This window comes from Sphaerodactylus townsendi, linkage group LG06, assembly GCF_021028975.2.
Source record: "Sphaerodactylus townsendi isolate TG3544 linkage group LG06, MPM_Stown_v2.3, whole genome shotgun sequence".
In the NCBI taxonomy this organism is placed as follows: Eukaryota; Metazoa; Chordata; class Lepidosauria; order Squamata; family Sphaerodactylidae; genus Sphaerodactylus; species Sphaerodactylus townsendi.
The window spans coordinates 12,926,946-12,952,365 of record NC_059430.1 but is presented as its reverse complement, the minus strand read 5'-3'; the positions used below and the strand labels follow the sequence as shown (position 1 = coordinate 12,952,365).

Genomic DNA, 25,420 nt, shown 5'->3' with positions numbered 1-25,420 from the left:
TTTGGTGCAAAGCAGAGTAGGTGTATGCCTTGCGCCTGCCAAGAAATTCTGAAGGCCGATCTATACTTTCCTGAGGAGTGGGAGAAATTTATTTTATTGGGAAGATTTAACACGATCTTCAGCATTTGAAGAGCAGGTTCAGAAATCCAAATGTTTCGGTCACATTATCTCATTGCGGTCCTTACAACAACCCTGCAAAGCAGGCCAATATTGTTATCCTTGTATTTCAGGTGGGGACGGGGATGAGAGCTTGTCTAAAGGACCTAATGGTACAGCTGTGATCTCAGTTTGGGGATCTCCCTCACGATGGCTGACTCTCTTTGCTATTAAGCCAGCTCTCAGGAGGCTCACTTACACTTTGTTACGTGAAAATACTCCACTGTTCATAAAAAGCCATAGCAATAATTAAAATATGTCAAAATACGGGCAGTGGTGGGATTCAGCAGGTTCGCCGGTTGTTAAAATGGTGCTTATAAACAACCAGTTGTTACATTATTTGAATTCCCCCCTCTGAATACGGGTACTTGTATATTGCCACTGGATTTTAGATTAGATTTCAAATGTTGAAGTGCACTGTGATTTTATCTGGTGAAAATATATAACGAATAAAACTAAACAAAATAAACTAAAGTACAGCCCTCGCTCTTACATCGCGATTTTCCACACTGCAGTTTTGACTGACCGGGGGGGGAGGAGTTGCCCCCACCTGGAAGTCCCGGGCAGGAGAGAGGAGAAGGAGGTGGCAGGGTGGCCAGCGGGAGGAGGCGGTAGCCCGAGGAGGGAGGAAGAGCCCGGCCCAGGGGGAGGACTTGGGCTGGAAGTGGGGTGGGGGGGGGGATTGTATACGATTTCCCACATAGTGGGAGATGCTGCGTCCCTAACCCCCGTGAGATGGGAGGGAGGACTGGTAAAGTGGACGGCTCGAAGTCAGGAGAACCCAGCAAGCATCAGCAAGGTTTTGCGGCCTGACATGCAAAATCGAAACTCCCCTCAGCTCAGACCTTCCCGCTTCCCATACACCACCCAATAACTCCGAAGCTCAGGGCCAAACTAGGTCATGTGACGGTGTCCTTGGAACCGCCACGAAAATGTCATGACCGTTTTAAAGTCCTTCAAAATGCCTCAAGGGCTGATTGGATCCACGTTCCGGAATATCTTCCGGACCCATCTGGAGCTGGCAGCCGTGCAGGCCTACCTGGCATGGCTGTTGTACCCCTTTCAACAACTAAATTGTCCTTTGCTGCCTGTGCTATAAAATGCTGCCCGTAAGTAACTGGAAGTTTAATGGTAAGCAAATCTGTACGGGAATGCTGCTCTCCATTTTACAAAGTGTTTGAGAAGCTATTAGAATGCTTTATACGAGTGGTTCTCAACCTTCCTAACTTTAATACAGTTCCTCATGTTGTGGTGACCCCCAACCCTAACATTTATCCATTTTACAGATGGAGAACACTGATGCAGAGAGTCTTAGGCGACCCCTGTGAAAGGGTCGTTCGACCCCCGAAAGGGGTCGCGACCCCCAGGTTGAGAACCACTGCTTCATACCATGTCTCAGATCAGTTAGTTAGTTCGGTCAGTTCTGGTCAGTGGTGGGATCCAAAAATTTTAGTAACAGGTTCCCATGGTGGTGGGATTCAAACTGTGGCGTAGCACCAATGGGGCTGGGCGGGGCACAACGGGGGCGTGGCCAGGCATTCCGGGGGCAGGACATTGCTGGGCGGGGCTGTGGCAAGGACGCAGCCGCTGCGCCAGTCCTTGGGCAGGAAACGAATGCACGCAGGCGCAGGCTGCCACGCACGCCGGTGCACCTCCTGCTAGCCTGCTTCAAGTTCTGTGCGCTACTGCTGAAGAGGAGGGGCGTAACTAAAACAAACATCACGTGGCAAAATCACCCATTAGTAACCCCCTCCCGGCACACACAAATAATTAGTAACCTACTCTCGGGAACCTGTGAGAACCTGCTGGATCCCACCTCTGGTTCTGGTGCAGTGGTTGAAAAAACTGTATGCTTCCCTATCAGAATATAGTCCCGAACGAATGTGAGAATTATCATCCATTTTTACATGCTGCCTTTGTTGAACCAATATTTTGTGCTTTACTAAAGGGAAGACACCTGTGAGAAGGTTCTTCCGCAAAACACTATTTATAATGTCCTGAAGATGTTACATTTGTGCTGTGCGGAACCCACCTCGCTCCATCAGGCTCCATCCCCAATCCACAGATATTTCCCAACCTGAATCTGGAAACCCTAAAGCAGAGTTATACCAATGTGAGTCCACTGACGTCAATGGGAATGGAAGGATGGAACTCTGTTTAGGACTGTGACTCTTCTCCCACTTATCTATATATATATAAAAATCTATCAGTGCGTTTTTCTGCTGACAGGTAATCTCCCAAACTACTGGACCAATTGCTTTGAAATTTTCACACAATGTCGCATTCGTGTGTGGCTAGGTTTCCATACTGTTTTTACACCTCCTGTTGTGTACATGTCACAACTGTGCCAGTTATTGTGTACATGCCACACCTGTGACAGCTGGAACCACAGTTCTGTTCCGCAACAGCGTCATCTGCTGACCGTCAAAGCAACACCCTCTGATACAAGGGAACCAACCATGCCTTCCTCCTTTTGAAAACCACTGCCTTATGGAGTGAAAGGGATGGGGCGGGCCATCTGCACATGGCCCACCCACCCTAGTGGAGGAAGGGGAAGGTGAGGGAGGGTCCAGGGGTTTGCTGGACCAAACGCTCTGAAATTTGAACACAACGTAGCTCATGCCTCCCAGTGTGTTTTACGCTAGATAATTCGCCTGCAAGGGAAGGGAGTGAAAGGGACAGGACCAGCCACCTGCACATGGCCCACCCACCCTAGCAGAGGAAGGGGAACGTTGGGGAGGGACTGGCCGGGTTTCCATGCAAGGGAACGGGAGAGAGGGAGCGAGGGGCCCCTCCCCTCCCTTGCAATCATTGTGCAATGACACATGTTCGAAACGTTCGCTTCCCCTTTTCTTCCTTTTCCACTTCACCAGACTCAGCCACAGCAACGCGTGGCCGGGCCCGCTAGTAGCTGTAAGTCAGCCAAACCGACCAGCCAAAAAAGAGTTCAGCTACTTCAAAGAAGGGGGGGGATCAAAGCTCCATTATCTAAGTCGACATGCACCGTGATACCATTCGGTAACCTCAAAAAGTCCCTTTCTACATCTGTCGCATGAAGATATATGGCCGTGAAGTCTATGTCATTAACAATAACTTAAGTATGTTATCTTTGGGTCCGCAGTTCCCATGGTTTATTAATGGTATAACGCATTAATTCTCTTCACAAGAGTGACCTTTACAACTCCAGCCATCCTCACAGCTTTTATCCAATTACATTATCTCTCATTACAGGTGCTGTCTTTCAAAATCTACATTCCCCTGAAAGGGGAGGGGGCCGGGAAACGGCACGGCTTCTAAATGCAGGGAAGATACCAAAAAGTGGGGAAAGGAAAGATCGTATCTGGGAAATTACAGGAGAGCGTGCAGCTATTCGAAAGCTGGTCATGCCTGATTAGGGATAACCATTCAAAGGAAGGGACGGAATTTATCCCGAAGAGGCTGGGCTCTCACGGGCAATCTCGGTGCCGCCGGTCCGGCCCACTCGGCCGAAATAACGACAGGACGCAGAACTTACCTATTGTGTTAACTCGGGCCGAAGGGCTGGCTAACGTTGCTGGCACCGAAGATTTCAGGGAGCTGCTCCCGCTGTTTATTCGCAGCGCCGGCATGTGAGGAGACGTGGGCGACGTGGGCGACTTGCTTTCCGACATCTTGGTTTTCGCCGACAGGTTCAGCGGCTGGGCCGCGTCGTCCTAAAAGGGGCACAAGAGGACAAAGTGGGTGAGAGAAATCGGGTCAGGGGCCATCTTCGAAGCTGCAGTCGGCCTCCTCAGGTGAGGCTGCCATACGTGCAGGTAGGGAAGGAAAGTTTCACAGAAATTAGACGGAAAAACCAGTGATTTCCTCAGAACCAGAAACCCTCGGAGACCTGTTGTTCAGCCTCGAGTGTGTTTGTGTTCTTCCATCTGTGACTTGTTAGTGCCAGGAATGTAGCTAGTTTTTTTTTTCAGTCCTGAAAAGTTTTTGCCTACTTACAAAGATGCCTTCCTTAACTAATTACTTCCTGAGGTTAAGCTTTAACACACTTCAAGCATTCTTTTGGGCTCGCAGCCATCTTGCTTATGATCACTTAAAAACAAAAAGAAAAAAATCCACCTTGAACATGGATTCATGTCTGGATTGTTACAGTCAGAGCCAGGTGTGTGTTTGGATGAAATTCGAACGCTGCCACTGGGGTCAGGGAGAGGTGGGTAGCTGGTAATAGAGTTGTCAGCTCCTGATGGGGAAATTCCTAAAGATTTAAGGTTGGAGTCTGGGGGAAATGGGGTGGTTTGGGGAGAGGACGGTTGTGATGCCACTGAGTCCATTCTCCAAAGCATCTATTTTCTCTGGTCTCCGTAGGAAGAGAGAAGAAGAGAAGAGTTTTGGATTTATACCCCACCTTTCTCTCCGGTAAGGAGACTGAAGGTGGCTTACAAGCTCCTTTCCCTTCCTCTCCCCACAACAGACACCTCGTGAGGCAGGTGGGGCTGAGAGAGTTCTGAGAGAACTGTGACTAGCCCAAGGTCACCCAGCAGGAATGTAGGAGTGCGGAAACACATCTGGGTTCACCAGATAAGCCTCTGCCACTCGGGTGGAGGAGTGGGGAATCAAACCTGGTTCTCCAGATTAGAGTCCACCTGCTCTTAACCGCTACACCACGCCGGTTCTAAATATGAGTCTAAGGTACGTGTTACGTGAGCTTCCATATTCTCCGATTCGTACCTTTTCCTAAATCGGGAAATAAAATTCTGAACTATGCAACGACGATCTAGCCAAGCTACCGAAATAAAAACAAAAATCGCCGTGATGTCGGGGTTAGTTACTAACAGACAGCTGCCTCTTTCTTCCTTTCTCCAAAGAAGAACATTCATTGTTACAGGTGTCACATTAATCTGCATCGAATTACTCTGTTTTAAGGATATCCCTTAGCTCTTACCACTGAAAAGGTTACGTCTAATTCAAGATGTGTATGGCCCTTTCCCCACTTACCTTAAGCCCTGCGCTACTCTCCTCAAGTAGCACGGGGTCCCCCGGCATTCCCCACTACAGAGGCAGCGACAACGCAGCTGCCCCTACGCTGCCGCTCTTGCGCCCCCTCAGCGCGCGGCATCCCTGGCGCTCCCTGAAACGGCGCCTTTTGATGACCCCGCGCAGAGCGCGGGGTCGTGGGGACGCCCAGGCACACGCCAGAGATGCCGCGCGCTGAGAGTAGCGTGCAACAAAGGTAAGTGGGGAAACGCCCTATATCTCTCTTTCAGATTCTGCTGTAAGGCAGAGCTAATAGGCGCAGTGCCACCCGCCCACCCTCTGGAATACTTTTCTGCCACTTTTCCAGAATACAGAGGCTTTTCATTTGTGGTGGGACAACTTCGAAGTAAGAAATAAGAATCGGTCCCTGGAACAGAACAGAATTTTCGCATCAAAAAAAATTGCAGCATCAAAGCCATCAAATGCAGTATCAAAGCCATAGAGCTCTTCAAATTTTCAAGGAGTTTGACGAGGAGTAATAAGTACTTTACAATAGGAATGACAAATCTGGGGGCCGGACTGTCCCTGGCCAAACTGACTGGGGAGTAGAAGTCTACTTCGCTGACTCGCTGCGGTGGTCCTATTTGGATGGAAAGGGGGCCTAGAAACGTTTAAGATAAAAGTAAAACAGATGCAAATGGCAGAGCGGGATTTGATCCCACTACAGTGGGTGAAGTGCTGCTGGAATTACCGCTGACCTCCAGACAACAGAGACCAGTGAGAAGATGGAGAAGATGGCTGCTTTGGAGGGTGGACTCCACAGCGTTATACCCCACTGAGAGCCCTCCCCTCCCCAAACCCGGCTCCACCTCACAAATCTCCAGGAATTTCCCAGTCTAGAGTTGGCAACAGGACAACCCACCAAATAACTGCCACGGGGGGTCCACTGTTTTAAAAGTCTGTCCCCCCAGTCGCCTTTTCTTATTTTCGTTTTGTCTCCTCCTAGTTGTTCATGTGTTTGGCCGGGGGTTTCATTCCTAAAGGGCTGTTTGCCATCCTGAATCTTTGGGTTACCAGTACAAACAACAACAACAATAATACTAAAGTGTCTGGTTTCCGGGCTGTATGGCCGTGTTCTAGCAGCATTCTCTCCTGACGTTTCGCCTGCATCTGTGGCTGGCATCTTCAGAGAATGCCAGCCACAGATCTGAGCAGCTGCTTAAACTTCAGGAGAGAATGCTATGCTAGAACACGGCGACAATTGCGACCCGGAAACCAGACAGCACCCCAGTGATTCCGGCCGTGAAAGCCTTCGACAATACAATAATACTAAAGATAATAACTAAGTGTCGTGGTGTCGTGGTTAAGAGCAGGTGGATTCTAATTTGGAGAACCAGGTTTAATTCCTCGCATCACCTGAGTGGCGGAGGCTTATCTGGTGAACCAGATGTGTTTCTGCACTCCCATATTCCTGCTGGGTGGCCTTGGGCTAGTCCCAGTTCTCTCTGAACTCTTTCAGTCCCACCAACCTCACAAGGCGTCTGTTGTGCGGAGAGGAAGGGAAAGGAGCTTGTAAGCCACCTTCAGTCACCTTATAGGAAAGAAAGGTGTGATATAAATCCACACTCTTCTTCTTCTTTTCATCTAATTAAATGGGTTGGTTGTTAACTTGTTTTGTAGTTAGGGAGGGGCGTTGGTCAGAGTTCATCGTTTGCAAGCAAACACCCAGATGCAAACCGACCAGTTGCAGGATCCTAGGTACCAAAGGTGCCCCCTGAAGAACAAGTCGCCCACTGGTATAGACAATAATGAACAAGACCCGATTCCGTAACCCTGATTACAAGTTATAGTGAACAGACATCCAATCTGTACATGGTATAAATTTGATTGCATATCTGTTGAGTAATTCTCACGATACAATCAATGAGGAACAGCTGAATATGTGGTCCAAACCCCACCTTTATCCAGGTACAGGTTTCATTCATAAAGTGAACACATATTGAGTATCTGTCAACAACAGATGCATGCGGGTATAGGCAGGGTGTATGTGCTTTCACTGGAATAAACGAACAGGGAAAGTGGCGGTAGTACGGTTCTTCACGGTTCTTCTCCATGGTTCTGGATCTATGACAGTGGAGCAGATTTCAGCATGCGAACATCTTTCCTGCATCCTTTATTCTACCTGTGTACACTTTATTCCTTTTTTAAAAAAAAAAAATACTTTTGTAACTGTCATAGCTAAATTGAAAATTATGACTGAATCAACATTGCAGTGTGGGAAAAAGCTGGACGGTAGAAGTAATCTTTAAATAAATAACAGCTCTAATCCCTCGAGTCATCCCTACTCTTTCATCATTAGCAGGAATCATCCTAACTATAATATCGTAACCATGAAACTAGAGTATCTGCTTGATGTAGCGGTTAAGAGGGGCAGACTCTAATCTGGTGAACCGGATTTGTTTTACCCACTCCTCCACAAGAACAATGGACTCTTAATCTGATGATTCTTTAAAACTCTTCCCCCAGAATGATCCCAAGTACAGCCCCTTTGACTTTAAGGAGGCCTTACGAAGCACTGTAGGTCTCCAATGAAAATGTACGGTCCGAGCACCAAATGGAAGTCACCAAGATCCAAACGTAGCCTTATTCGATTGATGGACAGAACTTTGAACGAGACCTATCACCTCAGATATCAGCTGGGATCTGCCCTTCAAACTTGAAGATATCTGCACTGTTTTAAGTGGGAAGAGCGTCAACAAAAAACAACACACATCCATCATATTCTTACAAAGCTCACTAACAACCAGCAGTGGTGGCGAACCTTTGGCACTCCAGATGTTATGGACTACAATTCCCATCAGCCCCTGCCAGTGTAATCCCTATGTTCAGAATGGGTTGACCCAGAAAGGGGTGGAGACTCAAAGCAGCAGGAGGCTGCAAAAACTGGTGAAGTTGGATGAAGCAAGGCTACCAGGCTGGGACCTTGATTTGTTTCTTTATAAGCTCTTAACACCTTGTTTAAGGTAACTGCAAAGTTGTTGGGAACTAGTGGGAAGGGAGTTGTTTATTTTTGCTATATTGTAAATGTTAGAATTTATTGTTTCAGGGCTTGCTATGTGTGTCCGTGGTGGCGAACCTTTGGCACTCCAGATGTTATGGACTACAATCCTCATCAGCCCCTGCCAGCATGGCCAATTGACCATGCTGGCAGGGGCTGATGGGAATTGTAGTCCATAACATCTGGAGTGCCAAAGGTTCACCACCACTGATGTATGTAGTTGATGGGAGTTCTTTTGGGGACCTTCATCATCTTGGATCCCGTTCACCAAGCCTCTGAAGTCTTCATAAGCCAACCACCAGCAGGAAGAATTGGACTTGGCATTATCAGTAGACTGTAAATATAAGGACTTGAAATGCAACCTAAAAGGACTGTAAATTGTTAATGTTAAATGTTAATGTTAAAAGTGTTATTTGTTAAGGAAGTAAACCATTTTGTTTTAAATTTAGTTCTTTGCAACTCCTTCCAAGTTCTGCCCCACAGAACCCACAGATAGAGGTTACACTGGCAGGGGCTGATGGGAATTGTAGTCCATAACATCTGGAGTGCCAAAGGTTCGCCACCACGGACCAAGGAAAAGGAGACCTTTGAACCTCTAACCCCCAATGCTAGAAGAAGAAGAGCTGGGTTTTTATACCCCGCGTTTCCTCTGCCGCAAAGAGCTTCAAACCGGCTTGCTATCACGTTCCCTTTCCCTCCTCACAACAGACGCCAACCATGTGAGGTAGGTGGGCCTGAGAGAGTTCTGAGAAAACCATGCCCGGCCCAAGGTCACTCAGCAAGCTTTAATCTTTTTTGCATTTATTTTAACCGCTGGTTTCAAATTGTTTTAACGATGTATTTGTTGGTTGGTTTTGAAGGCTTTTAAAACGAGATTTGACTGGCTATGCTTAAACGAATCAGCTATGAGGGCAGAAAGGAAGGAAATGCTTTTGCAAACAAACAAACAAATAAATAAAAGGCAGTTCACTTTCGATGGTTTTAAAGTTCTGTTGCCCTTTGGTTGGACAACAGTTTATTTGTTCATGTTAGCTGAGGAGATGGTCCGACCTGAAAAGGCAGTGGTTGTTTTTTGGGTGGAAAAAAGTTATTATGTATAATTACTTCTTAGATCAAAATAGCCTTTCTTAGAAGAACATGAAGTCAAGCATTCTGGATCTGATAAACACCACTCCAGATGCCTCTTTCTTTATTCACACCCATTGTGTGTTTAAAGCAAATGGTAAATTAATGGCAGGTCACGCACACTTGGCCACACTTGGCCGTCATCTGATAACTGTAAGCAAACAAGCCACAACAGTGAAATATGGCTTCACTTATTTAACCGTTCGTCTTTCCCAAGTCTTAGAGCCTCCTCAAGACCATAGTTAGAAGACGTGAATGGGGTGGAAGCCCACCAAAAATCTGCTTGGTGTAGAGCAGGGGTCTTCAAACTATGGCCCTCCAGATGTTCATAGACTACAATTCCCATGAGCCCCACCACTTGGCTATGCCGGCAGGGGCTGATGGGAATTGTAGTTCATGAACATCTGGAGGGCCATAGTTTGAAGACCCCTGGTGTAGAGGTTAAGAGAGGCAGACTCTGATTTCTTTTACCCATTCCTCCACAAGAGCAATGGACTCTTAATTTGGTGAACCAAGTTTGTTTTCCCCTCTCCTGCACATGAAGCCTGCTGGGTGACCTTTGGCCAGCTCAAAACTCCCTCAGCCCACCTACTTCACAAGGTGTTGGCTGTGGGAGGAAGGGAAGGAGCTTGTAAGCCGCTTTGAGACTACTTAAAGGTTGAGAAAAGTGGGGTATAAAAACTAACAGGCTCCTCTCTGGGGCAACATCTAGGGACCAGATTACGCCAGTCCTATACCAACTGCACTGGCTGCCAATCGAGTACCGGGTCATGTTTAAAGTTTTGGTATTGACCTTCAAAGCCATTCGCGGCCTTGGCCCTGCTTATCTGAGGGACCGTCTCTCCCTATACCGCCCTTCTAGGCCCCTCCGCTCATCGGAGGCGGACCTACTGGTGATCTCTGGCCCCAAGGCGATCCGGCTGGCCTCTACAAGGGCCAGGGCCTTTACAGCTCTGGCCCCTACCTGGTGGAACAGGCTTCCGGGTGAGATCAGGGCCCTGTGGGACTTACAAAGTTTCCGCAGGGCCTGTAAAACGGACCTGTTCCGCCAGGCGTTTGGCCAGCCGGGATGATGTCAACTCCGCCATAAAAACATCCGGCCTCCCGTGGGTTCATAAAGGGGAAAAGAAGAGCTGAAGCCATCTATAGTTTAGAATTTTAGGTAAATTATATATACAATGTTTTAAACTTTTATTGTTGATGGAAACTGCCCTGAGCCTTTGGGGAGGGCGGTATATAAATATAATAAATAAATAACAACTCCTCCCCCTCCTCCTCCTCCTCCTCCTTAGTTCAGCATGAAGAAGCTTGACTCTATTTGTGTTAACAATGCTTTGGTTTACAGCAGTCCTGAGAAGTTCTCTTCTAAGATGGATCAATGATAAGATCCGGCCAATCTAAACTGAACTGAAGCGGCAAAACAAAGAGTCTTCAGCTAAGTCAAACATTTATTCCTCTCGTGGGCTTCAAGATAAATGCTTTGAGAGAATAAGATGTTAAGACGGGGAAATTCTTCCATCCCCCCCCTCCCCAAATAATATAAACACAGATGTGGTTAAAAAACAAAATGTAATCATGCGGGGGGGGGGGAAGGGTTACAAACTGTTTTCACTGAAAAAAATGACATATTTGTCTAACAAAAAGCACTCCTTTCTACGCATGCAACAACAATAATAATAATTTGGACATTAAGCAGAAAGATTGCCAGCGACCTCACATAAGCAAACACTGGAGTTGATAGGGCAGATTTCGTAGAGCTTAGGAAAGTGAGACACTTGGGCTTGCCTACCTGGGCCATCCCCATACCTGCCATTGTGCCACCGAGCCAAAGCAGCAGCTGACACTCTATCTTCATGTCGAGGTCCCAGGCTTCCGAACCTACTGCAGATGGACCCTGGGAGGCGGGAGCTATGTCTGGTTCCTTGGAAGAAGGAGGGGATTCGAATGCATAGACCAGGGGTTTCCAGAATGCATAGACCAGGGGTTTCCAACCTGAGGCTCTCCAGATGTACATGGACTACAATTCCCATCATCCCCTGGCAGGGGCTGATGGGAATTGTAGTCCATGAACATCTGGCGAGCTGCAGGTTGCAGACCCCTGGCATAGACAGATGGAGCTAAGGCTCATTCCACACATGCAGAATAATGCACTTTCAAACTGCTTTCGGTGCTCTTTAAAGCTGTGCGGAATAGCAAAATCCACTTGCAAACAGTTGTGAAAGTGGTTTGAAAATGCATTATTTTGCGTGTGCGGAAGGGGCCTAGGTTTCAGAATTGGGTAGGATTTAAAAGGCCTGAAAGAACACAGCAGATTGTACTGCTTCATTCTGCCGACAAGAGAAACCAGGGCTTATATGCATAGACACAACCATCCCTGAAAGTAGCAGACACGTCTGGTAGAGAAAAAACTTTCTTTGCTTGAGACTCCTGAAGAGTCACTCTCAGTCAGACTTTCAATGTCGATCTTGACGGGCCAGTCGTCGGACTCCTATTTACATGCTCAAAAGATTCTGTGTTGCTCACAATATAACTTTAGATTCCTACCTCAACAGAGTATGTGGCCAGATTCCTCCGACACTTGCCAAGGCAACAGAAGCATATTTCTCAGTTAGCTTGTTCCCATGATGAGATGTTGAGTTTGCTCATAGCATTTTGTTGTTGCTTTTACGTCAAGTTTGTTGAAATGCAATTTGTTGTAATGCTTGTTATTCATTTATTTAGATATTTATATTCTTCTTTTCCCAAAGCAGCTTACATTTTCCCCTCCTACCTTATATCCCTCAGAACAACATCCATGTGAGGTGGGTTAAACTGCATATATAATCCTACACTGACGTCAGGACCTTTGTGGGCCCAGGAACTTATCTCTATTGCCTCTGGAGATAACTCAAATTCTACCAATCTCTCCATAGTATTAGATGAGAATCATGACTCCAGCCTAATTCTGCCTACCCTTGGTTTAGAAGAAGAAGAAGAAGAAGAAGAAGAAGAAGAAGAAGAAGAAGAAGAAGAAGAAGAAGAAGAAGAAGAGGAGGAGGAGGAGGAGGGGAAGGGGGAGGGGGAGGGGGAGGAGTTTGGATTTATATCCCCCTTTTCTCTCCTGCAGGAGACTCAAAGGGGCTTACAATCTCCTTGCCCTTCCCCCCTCACAACAAACACCCTGTGAGGTAGGTGGGGCTGAGAGAGCTCCGAGAAGCTGTGACTAGCCCAAGGTCACCCAGCTGGTGTGTGTGGGAGTGCACAGGCTAATCTGAATTCCCCAGATAAGCCTCCACAGCTCAGGCGGAAGAGCTGGGAATCAAACCCGGTTCCTTCAGATTAGATACACGAGCTCTTAACCTCCTACGCCACTGCTGCTCCCACACAACCTCAGGTTCATAATAATGGTTCCAATGGATGTGTGTATGAAGACTGGGTTAAACTGAAAGCACCTGGGCCAAGATCACTCAACGAGCTTCCATGGCAGAGCGGGGACTTGAACCCAGACCTCCCGGATCACAGGGGGCTGACTCCTACTGAATCAGAACACTGACAGGCAGCAGCTCTCTGGGGCCTTAGGGAGAAGCCTTTGACTAGAGATGCTCCTTTTAACTGGAGATGCTGGGGGTTGAACCTGGGTCCTTCTGTATATCAAACAGATGCTCAACGACTGAGCCACAGCCCCTCCCCGGAATGGAACTTTCTCATGTAGCTGCCTTATACCGAATCAGACCCTTAGCCCATTAGCATCAGTCCTGTCTTCTCAGATTAGCAGTGGCTCTCCATTGCCTTAGGTCTTTCGCATCACCTACTGCCTGTTCCTTTTTAGTGGGGATATCAAGGATAGAACCTGGGACCTTCTGCATGCAAAGCGGAGGTTCTTCTATTGAGCCACAGAACCTCCCCTAACACATGAAGCTGAATCAGATCTTTAGTCCACCCAGGCCAGTCTTCTCTACTCAGACTGAAGAACTCTCCAGCTTCTCAGGCCGAGGTCTTTTTCATCACCAGTGGCGTATCGCCCATTGGGCAAAGTGGGCAGATGCCCAAGGCGCAGAAATTTGTAGTCATGCAGGGGCGCCTGATTTCTAAGCCCCGCCCACTTTGACTAAGCCACGTCCACTCTGTACGGTGGCCCACAAGTCCCAAGAGGCAGAGCAGGAGGACAGGGAGCTCCACCTCTGGTGAACTTGGGCTGCTGGGGCCTTCCGGGAAGGGTGAGTGCCGCGGTCGGGCTGCTCTGCCCATGGGAGAAGGGCATCAAACTCAGGTTTTGCCCAGGGCACCAGTTTGCCTAGGTATGCCACTGTTCATCACCTGCTACCTGGTCCTTTCAACTGGATATGCTGGGGATTGAATTTGGGATCTTCTACATGCTGGGCAGATGCTCTACAGGAACCAACCAAACAGGCACTTTCCCAGTAAGTTTCAGGTTCAGTTGGTCCATGAAAATAAACTTGATGGCAGTCTGAAGGGGCTTGAACCTGGGACCTTCTGTGAACTAAGCAAGTGCTCAACCGCCTGAGCTACAGCCCCTTCCTCACAGAAACTTAGTACAATACCCTAAACATTACCTCATGCTGCCTTTGCAACATATAGCAATAATTTCAAAAGGCAATTCCATGCAAGGAAGAATTAAAAAAAATAATTGGAAAGTGGCTGCCAATTGGAGTAGAAAAAGCACTGGGCCAGATGGATCAGTGGTCTGACTCAGTTTAAAGTATGGTAGCTTTGTGTGTTTATAAGGCACGTAGAGATGAGTAATTAAGTGACAGGTAATTGTGCGATGAACAATTTAACCACAGGCAGCCTCAAACATATTGTGTTTTTGAGGCAAGGCTGACTGATTGCAGTACTGCTAAGGCTCTCACACTTTTTGAGCCTGTGGGCAAATATGGAATTCTGAAATGGCATGCCACAGGAGGCGGAGCCAGCCACAAAATGGCTGCCACAGGAGGCGGAGCCAGCCACAAAACAAGGGCCATGAAGCTATCCAAGTTAGTGGCCATCACCACCAGGTTAGTGGCCATCACCACGTGTGATTGGTGTTTGGAATATGCTGCCACAGGAGGTGGTGATGGCCACTAACCTGGATAGCTTTAAAAGGGGCCTGGACAGATTTATGGAGGAGAAGTCGATTTATGGCTACCAATCTTGATCCTCTTTGATCTGAGATTGCAAATGCCTTAGCAGACCAGGTGCTCGGGAGCAGCAGCAGCAGAAGGCCATTGCTTTCACATCCTGCACGTGAGCTCCCAAAGGCACCTGGTGGGCCACTGCGAGTAGCAGAGAGCTGGACTAGATGGACTCTGGTCTGATCCAGCTGGCTTGTTCTTATGTTCTTATGTTCTTACCTCCCGTGGCAGCATATTCCAAACACCAATCACACGTTGCGTGAAGAAGTGTTTCCTTTTATTAGTCCTAATTCTTCCCCCCAGCATTTTCAATGAATGCCCCCCGGTTCTAGCATTGAGAGAATTCACTTGCATTATTCATTTTTTAATTTATTTAGCACGTTCAGTACCCCCAATAAATTCGTCGCAAAGAGCCTCACAGGTGGCTCCGTGCCACAGGTGGAATCTGCAACTCAAGCAGAGGATTGCAAAGACGGCAGTGAATCGCCTGGCTGGCAGCCATCTTGAATGATCGGGCACAAGCTCAGCGGTGTCTGTTCTACCAAAGAGGCTTTTCGTGACCTCTGGGAACATCATGCCGTTGCTCACTGCAGCTTATTTCAATGACCTTCACGGGCAGAAACTACAGCCAAGTCCAGAGAGATAGGAGAAGCCATAGAGGGTGGTGCACGTTTGGCGGGGAGGGGGGGGGGACAAAAAAGAAAGTATCCCCTTATAGCTTTGGAAACAAAAGTCCAGGTCTGTTCCCCCTCCTGGATTTCCTCTTTCACAGAGATCTTCATTTCGCCGTCAATGCGCAATCTGGTGCATTTGCTGGCACATCTGGGGCCACAAACAATTGTGCCATTGTGACGCGCTGAACAATAGCGCCAGTCAGCGGCATATCTGCTCAGTCAGTTGCTTATCCCCCAAAAAACGTCTGAGCAGTAAATATACCAATAATAGACATCCACTGGCAACTGGCAACGACAAATGAGTCTGCTGCCCCGGGAGGATGCGATGGTTCGCACACACACACACACACACACATACACACAGAGATTGAGAGGGATGGAGATCTTTAGGGACAAGCAAATGTTCTCTACCTCATTTTTTCACTGATATTCCTTAATATTTGTGATTAACGTTTTCCCGTTCCCTGTTTTTTATTGTTGGATCTGTAGATGGATGTATTGCTGCGTAAACATTTTTTTAAAAAAATAATTCATTTCCTTTCAAAATTAATAAATTATCTAATATGCAAACCTAATTTCGACTGTCGAATGAAAAGCTGCCAGCAAGTGGCCGACCGGCATTTGGGCGAATCTACCCTGCTACAAATCTGGCCGGCACTACTACTGGTTTTGTTTCTCTTCGCCTGCGTGTAAGGTGGTGCCAAGAGATGCTATGCCTGACCCTCTTGTCATGATATATGAAATAGAGGTTCACAAAAGGTTCATCTTCTAGTCAGCAGAAGTTTGCCCAACACAGAGGCCGGAGACAGTCAGTCTAGGGCCAAGTAGCTACAGTTAACCTTTAACATGATTGGTGAGTTCAACTGTGACTCTAGACCAATGAGAGGCTGTTGCCGGGGCGGGGGGAAAGTATCCTTGTTGAATGTACAAAATGCAAAGCATTGTATATGCTAAGTTCTGAGTCTAAGTTCAGTGTGTGAGTTCAGTGTGCGTTCAACTTTGTACTTGCTGAAGAGTTATGTATAGCATTCTAGTCTTGTACAGCATAGTGTAACCTTGCAACTGCCAAAGTAAAAACTTCCTATGGAAAGAACATCTTGTGTGGAGAGTATTCTTTTCCAAAGTGCTAGGAAGCTGCAGAGAGTGCAAGAAGACTACTAGACCTTCTCATCTTACCAGAGTAGCTCCGCTTTAAACTCTGCTGATACCTCTTACCACTAGGGTTTCCAGCTCTGGGAGATTAAGGGGAGGAGCCTGGTGAGGGGCGGGACCTCATCAGGGTATAATTCCGCAGAGTCCAACCTCCAAAGCAGCCAATTTCTCCAGGGGAACTGATCTCTGCCCTCTGGAGGTAGGTTGTAATTCTGGGAGGTCTCCAGGCCCCAACTGGTAGTTGGCAACCCTATCCCATGCCAATGGGCTGCTCCATCCACATATGTTGTAGTTCTCAGTCACGAACCCTGGATAGGAGCTGAGCATACAGGGGCTTAAGATCTTAACCTGGAAAACGCTTCCTTTCTCCTCCGTCTTTAAATGTTTATAGAATCCAGTCTGACAAAGAGGTCCAGCGGGCTTGAAGTACTGCACAATGTTTTGTGTCAGTTCAGTTGGTAGGGGGCCAGCCCCTGCCCCCCTGTCCCCACTGCCCCTAGAAAGGAGGCAGGGGGTAGAGTTGCCAACAACTGATTGGGATATTCCTAGAGATTTGGGGGGTGCACTCTGGGAAAGGTGGAGTTTGGGGAAGGGAGAGACACAGGCCCCTTCTGCACATGCAGAATAATGCACTTCCAATCTACTTCCACAATTAAAAATAAGAACATAAGAACAAGCCAGCTGGATCAGACCAGAGTCCATCTAGTCCAGCTCTCTGCTACTCCCAGTGGCCCACCAGGTGCCATTGAGAGCTCACATGCAGGATGTGAAAGCAATGGCCTTCTGCGGCTGTTGTTCCCGAGCACCTGGTCTGATAAGGCATTTGCAATCTGAGATCAAGGAGGATCAAGATTGGTAGCCATAGATCGACTTCTCCTTCATCAATCTGTCCAAGCCCCTTTTAAAGCTATCCAGGTTAGTGGCCATCACCACCTCCTGTGGCAGCATATTCCAAACACCAATCACATGTTGCGTGAAGAAGTGATTCCTTTTATTAGTCCTAATTCTTCCCCCCAGCATTTTCAATGAATGCCCCCTGGTTCTAGTATTGTGAGAAAGAGAGAAAAATTTCTCTCTGTCAACATTTTCTACCCCATGCGTAATTTTACAGACTTCAATCATATCCCCCCTCAGATGTCTCCTCTCCAAACTAAAGAGTCCCAAACGCTGCAGCCTCTCCTCATAAGGAAGGTGCTCCAGTCCCTCAACCATCCTCGTCGCCTTCTCTGCACTTTTTCTATCTCTTTGATATCCTTTTGAGATGTGGCGACCAGAACTGGACACAGTACTCCAAGTGCCATCGCACCACGGCTTTATATAAGGGCATGACAATCTTTGCCGTTTTATTATCACCTCCTTTCCTAATGATCCCCAGCATAGAGTTTGCCTTTTTCACAGCTGCCCTGCATTGCTTGCAATTGGATTTTGCTATTCCGCACAGCTGCAAAGTGCACTGAAAGTGGATTGAAAGGGCATTATTCGGCATGTGCGGAAGGAGCCATAGACTCCGCCCTCCAAAGCGGCCATTTTCTTCAGAGGAGATCGATTACAAATCCACACCCTGCCAGGAGGCCAGTGGCCCTAACAGTCAGCGCTAATAAAAGGCCCAACATGGATTTTGTTTCTCGCAACGCACAAGGCCTGTGTATTGACACTCCAATAGCACTGAAATGCTTGTACATTTCACACAGTGTCAGCAAACAGAAGACGGACTGAAAAAAAATCATGGGTTCAGTCCACGGGAACACGATGCGAAAACCAAAACAGGGATTTAGCGGTCGATGCGGCAGGGAAGAGAAATTCGAAATCTTCCCGAGGTGTTTGCCGTCTCCTTCATTAACTCCCCTTCTCCCGTCCCATCAACAGCCCCGAAAAATTATTAGCAGTGATAATAAGAAATAATGGCAGTTGTGAAATACGATGTGCAAATGAATAATGCAGCTGATATTACCCTCCCTGATGAAATAATTGTATTAAATTAAGCAAGGATGTTCACATGACAGGATGGCGGAATTAGATCATTCTCCTCCGCAGATTCCCCCCTCCCACCCGGTACCCCCTCCATTCCCTCGTCTCCCTCCCTTCTCTGTTCTCAAGTTCTGATTAAGAATAATGCATCCCTTTCTCTCCAGATGGAAATTTATGCGTCTGCAGAGACACACAGATGAAAAAAGAAGGACAGAAACACATCTAAGTCGTAAATTTTATCCGAGGCCGCAAGGAAGGAATGCAGGTCATCTTCTTTTTTGGGGATTGTCCTTGAAACAACTATAGTTTCTCCTGTGTGTTTTTAACAGGCAAAACACTTTCAGATGCCAAAACTGGCATGGGGTAGTGGCTAAGAGTCGTGGAGTCTAATCTGGAGAACTGGGTTTGATTCCCCTCTCCTCCACTTGGGCGACACTGGTTGAGTCTTATCCGGTGAACTGGATTTGTTTCCCTGTTCCTACATTAAGAACATAAGAACATAAGAACAAGCCAGCTGGATCAGACCAGAGTCCATCTAGTCCAGCTCTCTGCTACTCGCAGTGGCCCACCAGGTGCCTTTGGGAGCTCCCATGCAGGATGTGAAAGCAATGGCCTTCTGCTGCTGTTGCTCCCGAGCACCTGGACTGTTAAGGCATTTGCAATCTCAGATCAAAGAGGATCAAGATTGGTAGCCATAAATCGACTTCTCCTCCATAAATCTGTCCAAGCCCTTTTTAAAGCTATCCAGGTTAGTAGCCATCCCCACCTCCTGTGGCAATATATTCCAAACACCAATCACACGCTGCGTGAAGAAGTGTTTCCTTTTATTAGTCCTAATTCTTCCCCCCCCCCCCCCAGCATTTTCAATGGATGCCCCCTGGTTCTAGTATTGTGAGAAAGAGAGAAAAATTCCGGCTGGGTGACCTTGGCCTAGTCGCAGGTCTTCAAAGATCCTCTCAGCCCTGCCTACCTCACAAGGCGCTTGTTGTGGGGAGAAGGGAAAGGAGTTTGTAAGTCCCTTTGAGTCTCCTTACAGGAGAGGAAGGGCGGTATAAGTCCAAACTCTTCAAAGTGAACCAGTGAAGTCAGTGGCTATCCCTCCTGTCTTTCAGGGGATGGTAGGGACGGAGCCAGATTTTAAAAAAGAATAGATCTTGCTGATTCAAACCATGCATATGCCAAGGCAGACCAAATAGTGCTGGAGGCTCCCAGTGACAAGAAAACACGGGCCTGGTGACAAGAAAACACGGAAAACACATGCCATTTAAGCCACTTTGACGCTGTTTTCGATTCCCAACGTTTACAGCAAAGTTTGTCCGCACTCCTCTTCTTAAAACATTGTTTCTCAGCCGCCAGTTTTTCTCGCCATATATGTGCTATAGCGATGCTTCATAGCATCACTCATCAGTTGATACTAAAAATGCAGGGGGTGGGGTGGGACAATGCTGGAAATAATACATTTTAAAAGGCGAGGGTGAAGCTGCGAGGTGAGGGACCAAAAGAATGGCTGAGGAAGTGCCAAAATTGAGGTTTTGTCACTGTGCAGCAGATGTGGAAAACGGCCTGTTTTCCACATCTCGTCCTTTTCCAAGTTGCTCAGGAAAGCAGATGTGGCTCTCCTAGCCTTCATGCTGTCTTCGTGACAACCCTGCAATGTAGGCTAGACTGAGAGAGGCCACCCAATGGATTTCTCGATTTCGGCCTGGGTTTTAGTCCCAGGCTGTCACCGCCTTCACTGCTCTGGACTTCACATGAGGCACACCAAGTGGGTGGAAGCCGTCGTTTCGAAGCATATTGAGCTGTTTGCAATGATGCCAGCTCTCGAGATACGACTTAATCATTTTGCTTCAGCCCATAGCTCATCCCTCCCTCACAGTCTGCCACTGGCTGTCAGGCAAACAACAAATCTGCGACTCTGATTTTTCCATTTCAGGTTGCCTCCTCCTTCGCTGCTCCCCCCCCCCTCCCTCATCATCTTTTGTTCTTTTACCGTGATGCCTTGCTGCTTCAATGAAAACACGGGATCCGATTACAATGACCTGTGTGCCTGCCCAGAAACCCCGGGCGTTCATGCTTGTCTATTCCCCAGATGCTGTTTTGCTGAGATAGTGAGGTAGCGCGTCATCTCCCTGAACGTTTTTGGCACCACGGTTCCTATGTGTTTTATGCACAATTAGTCAAGAAGAAGAAGAGTTTGGATTTATATCCCCCCTTTCTCTCCTGCAGGAGACTCAAAGGGGCTGACAATCTCCTTGCCCTTCCCCCCTCACAACAAACACCCTGTGAGGTAGGTGGGGCTGAGAGAGCTCCGAGAAGCTGTGACTAGCCCAAGGTCACCCAGCTGGCGTGTGTGGGAGTGTACAGGCTAGTCTGAATTCCCCAGATAAGCCTCCACAGCTCAGGCGGCAGAGCTGGGAATCAAACCCGGTTCCTCCAGATTAGATACACGAGCTCTTAACCTCCTACGCCACTGCTGCTCCCAAGAGAGCAAACTGGGGGGAGAGAAGAGCTAGCCGGTCTTGACTATTGCAGTGCCAGAGTGTTTGGGGTCCAGGCAAAGGTGAAAGCTACTAAAAGTACCGGCACTCTTCCTCTTGATGTAGGAAATAGGAGGTACCACTGCAGTACTTTACTTCCTGGTTCTCAGAACTGGCTCACACTGGCTTATTTTCATTTAGGGTTGCCAGCCTCCAGGTAAGGCCTGGAGAACTCCTGTTGTTATAGTTGATATCCAGGTGACCGAGAGTAGTTCACCCTGGAGAAAATGGCTGCTTTGAATGGTGGACTCCGTGGCATTGCATCCTGTATGATGTAGTGGTTAAGAGCAGAGGACTCTAATCTGAAGGTTCAATTCCCCAACCCTCCACAGGCCGGAGGACACGGTGAGGCATTTGGGGGATGGCACACCCTGTGTGGATGCTGCGCCGTCCTCCCCGTCGCAACCGGGACCGTTCGTGCGAACGGTCCCGGGGGGGGGGGGTTGGGTCGGCGTTATGTACACCGACCCAACCCCTATCGTGGCCGTGCGGAAACGGCCTGAGAGAGTTCTGAGAGAACTGTAACTAGGCTAAGGTCACCCACCAGTGGAGCAGCGGCAAAACAAACACAGTTCACCAGATGAGAGTCCGCCCCTGATGGGAAGGAGTGGGGAATCAAACCTGGTCCTCTAGATCAGAGTCCACCGCTCTTAATCACTACACCACGCTGGTGTACCACTAATCTATCTTTAATCTAGCAAAATAACGCTAGGGATGCATTGCAGCTTGAGACTTCCCTTTCGATGCCTCCCGGCATACACTGGATAACCATCTGTCTTGCATACTGTGGCGTTGGATTTTTTTATATCAACCAGGCGGACGGTACGGATCACAATCACGAACCACCCGAAAGGTTGTCCCGTGCAAAAAGGCCCAGACTTGTTTCTCTGCCGCTGCAGAGGGCAAAGCAAACTTCGAACGGGCCAAAATTATGGAAGGGAGAATTTCCGATGAACCTGAAGACAGTTTTCCTAATGGTAAGAATGAGTTTGACCGTCGAGCCTTTTTTTGATGTTCGCAAACAGGAACTGAGGTAAATAAACAATATCTTCCTGTTCACTGGAATCAGTGTTCTTTTGGGAAACACTGACTCATTGGCCCTAAGTGAATGAGAACTGCCTCTCCTTTTAGGAATTCTCCTCCGCTGGCTTTGTGGCATATTATATGTCCCTCCAGATAATGTCTAGCGCCTAATAATTAGAGCACTGTTTAACTGGGTTTCCCACACTACGGCTGCTTTGTTTCCACGCTGGCTACCCCTCCCTGCTTTCACCCATCTCCATAAATAGGCTCAGACTAGCTGTTAAACAGGAAATGAATGTCTTAGCTACAGCTCAACAGTGATCAACAGAGCATCTGCAAATCCCTATGGGAGGCCAGAAGCTGGTTTTCACTCTGTTTAGAACAATACGCAATTTTGGGAGAGGTAAGGGAGAGCTGGAAAAGAGGGACTGATGGTGCAGCTGATCTCACTAGATCCGTGGTGGCACTCCAGAAGTTATGGACTACAATTCCCATCAGCCCCTGCCAGCATGGCCAATTGGGGCAGGGGCTGATGGGAATTGTACTCCATAACATCTGGAGTGCCAAAGGTTCGATAACACTGCACTGGATCTTGGAAGCTAAGCGGAGTCAGTATATGGATGGGGGACTATTAATGAACTCTCTGCAGAGAAATACAATGGCAAACCACCTCTGCTTTTCACTTGCCTTGAAAGTCCCTTGCTAGGGTCATCATAAGGGGGAAGGTAAGCCAGAGGTGGGATCCAGCAGGTTCTCACAGGTTCCCGAGAGTAGGTTACTAATGATTTGTGTGTGCCGAGAGGGGGTAACTAATTGGTGATTTTGCCACGTGATTTTTGCCTTAGTTACGCCCCTCCTCTCAGCAGTAGCGCGCAGAACTTGAAGCAGTCTAGCAGGAGGTGAACCGGCGTGCGTGGCAACCTGCGCCTGCGTGCATTCGTTTCCTGCCCAAGGACTGGGGCAGCGGCTGCGTCCTTGCCACAACCCCGCCCAGGAATGCCCCACCCCCAGAATGCCCAGCCATGCCCCTGTCGTGCCCCGCCCAACCCCATTGGTGCTATGCCACAGTTTGAATCCCACCACCATGGGAACCTGTTGCTAAAATTTTTGGATCCCACCACTGAGCTAAGCATAGTCAGAAGGGAGACCACCAAGGAAGGCTCTGCATAAGAAAGCAGTGGCAAACCATCCCTGCTTTTCACTTGCCTTGAAAGTCCCTCTCTGGGTCTCCATAAGTGGAAAGCTAAGCAGGGTCAGTACTTAGATGGCAGACCACCAAGGAAGGCTCTGCAAAGGAAGGCAATGGCAAACCACCTCTACTTCTGCTTAGCCTTGAAAGCCTCTTGCTGGGGTCACCATAAAGGGGAAGCTAAGAATAGTCTGTACTTGGGAGGGAGACCACCAAGGAAGGCTCTGTAAAGGAAAGAAATGGCAAACCACCTCTGCTTTATCGCTTGCCTTGAAAGCCCCTCACTGGGGTCACCAGCGATCCTGGTGCTGAACGGAGAAGAACTATGCAATCATCCCCACTACTAAAGTTGGGTTGTTTAAATGTTTTACAGCACTCAAAAGTGGCTCGTGGATAAATATTCCAGGACATCTGGAGGACACCTATATTTACCCCATGTTTGCGATTACCTGGTTCACATACTATTTTGGTCCAGGAATGCCAGCAAGGCTGAACATTCATTGCAAGAACTCTCTTGAAGGGTATGACTTAAGAAAACATACGTGGATCAGCCTTGCTTCCAATGGAGCGGAGTATGCAAAGCGTTCCTGACAAAGGCGGATAACCTTTTCCTACCCGTGCACCAAAAGCAATCAGTCAACTCGACTAGTCCTTCATTTGTCCTGGACAGACATCACAAACCACAAGGCTAGAAGAAGAAGAGTTTTGGATTTATACCCCATCTTTCTCTCCTGAAAAGAGACTCAAGGTGGCTTACAAGCTCCTCTCCCTTACAGTCACACAGGTTAGAATTGCCGAGGTTAAGTTAGGAATTTTCTGGAGATTTGGGGGTCGAGGCTGGGGAGGGTGATATTTGGGAACCTCAGTGGGCTATAATGCCATAGAGTCCACCCTCCAAAGCAGCCATTTTCTCTTGGGGAACTGATCTCTGTTGCGTGGGAATCAGCTGTGATCCCAGGAAATCTCCAGGCCCTACCTGGAGGTTGGCAAGCCAACACGGTACAGAATATTCTAGGCTGGTTGCTCTTTTTCAGCCTGGACCTTCTCATCTGTGACATACCAGGACAGCATGTTTTGAACTTTCAAAACAGCTATATGAGTAGGGAATATTTTTTTCGTTGTGTTAACGTAATGCATCATAAAAGGCAGTGGCGTAGCTTCCACAGGATAGGGTGGGGATAGGCACCCCGGGCGGCCGCTGTTGGAGTCACGTGGGGGTGGAAAATCGTGCCCCACCTTCCTCCTTCCCCCCTTGCTCTGCTAGGGCCGGCAGAGGCTGCTGCATGCGCCCCTGCCCCGCCAGGCCCCACTGCCAGCTAAGGTAAGTGAGGCATGAGGTGCGGGCGCCCAAGGGGTGTGTGGAAAACTTGGAGGCTGTCCTGGGCTCCATTTTTCCTAGCTATACCCATGATGAAAGGAGAAATCTGTGAGCCAAAAGGTTCCTGGTTGAAATGTCCTCTCAGTCTGAGGCCCCTTCCGCACACGCAAAATAATGCGTTTTCAAACCACTTTCACACCTGTTTGCAAGTGGATTTTGCTATTCCGCACAGCTTCAAAGAGCACTGAAAGCAGTTTGAAAGTGCATTATTCTGCATGTGCGGAATGAGCCTGAGAGTCAACTGGGGGGGGGGGGCACTCAGAAAAACCTCATTTCCCCCAACCTCCTCTGGTCTGTAGTGAAAGGACAATACCAGAGGTCCACTTGACATCTGCCCAAAGATTACGGCCACAGTACAGATGATGTGCAGAGAGTATTTAGAAAAAATTCCTCTATAAATAACACGTGTTGTACGTTAAAGGCTCGTCTTGACATTATAGAGGGCTTCCGTATACTCAAACTACTTTTTCAAATATGCTCAAATCTGGGCTTCTCTTCCCATGAATACTGATTTAGGAGGCCGGAGCAGAGACCAGAAAGGAAAACATCCTCCAAGTCCGGACGGCAGAGCCTGGAAAGAAATTGCCATAGAACCTGCAAAGCCACGTTGTGCCGCTACCTTTTAAACCAGCGACGTGAAAACAGGCGCCACGCTGATCAAAGTCTGCTCCCTCCTCTCTGATGAGGATGAGACCTATCCTTGAAGCATCAGACCGCTTCAATCTCGCTCTGACAAAAATAAATAATTTTTTTTAAAAAAATGGGAGACCAAAGTGTACTGATATAAAAAAATTTTAGCAACAGGCATCCTTCCCCTCCCCCTCCCCGCCCTGCTGAGACCCCGTAAAAGAGAAGAAAGGAAGGTATATACATCCCAGAATTTAAGGGGGGACAATGTTAGCGAGAGCGTGATGCTACAGAGGAGCCAAAGGAGCAAGAAAGGAACAAAAAGACTCGCCAGACTTGGACAACCAACAGCGGACAGGAGGATTCCGGTTCAAAAACCACCCACGTTTCTTCTTAGATTTTGTGCCTTTCGGAAACCCTGATGCCGGCTATACAGACTGACACATCAATACACGTGCATCACGCAGAC

General features: G+C 48.0%; 1 protein-coding gene across 4 annotated transcripts in view; it reads right to left on the bottom strand.

Annotated features, from left to right (window-relative positions):
- SOX5 (SRY-box transcription factor 5) overlaps nucleotides 1-25,420 on the bottom strand; it is a 633,967-nt gene that overhangs the window by 80,083 nt on the left and 528,464 nt on the right. For all 4 annotated transcript variants that reach the window (XM_048499520.1, XM_048499517.1, XM_048499519.1 and 1 more), the window contains exon 10: nucleotides 3,671-3,848. In XM_048499520.1, coding sequence (XP_048355477.1) covers nucleotides 3,671-3,848 — 178 coding nt within the window. The remainder of the gene's footprint in view (nucleotides 1-3,670; nucleotides 3,849-25,420) is intronic.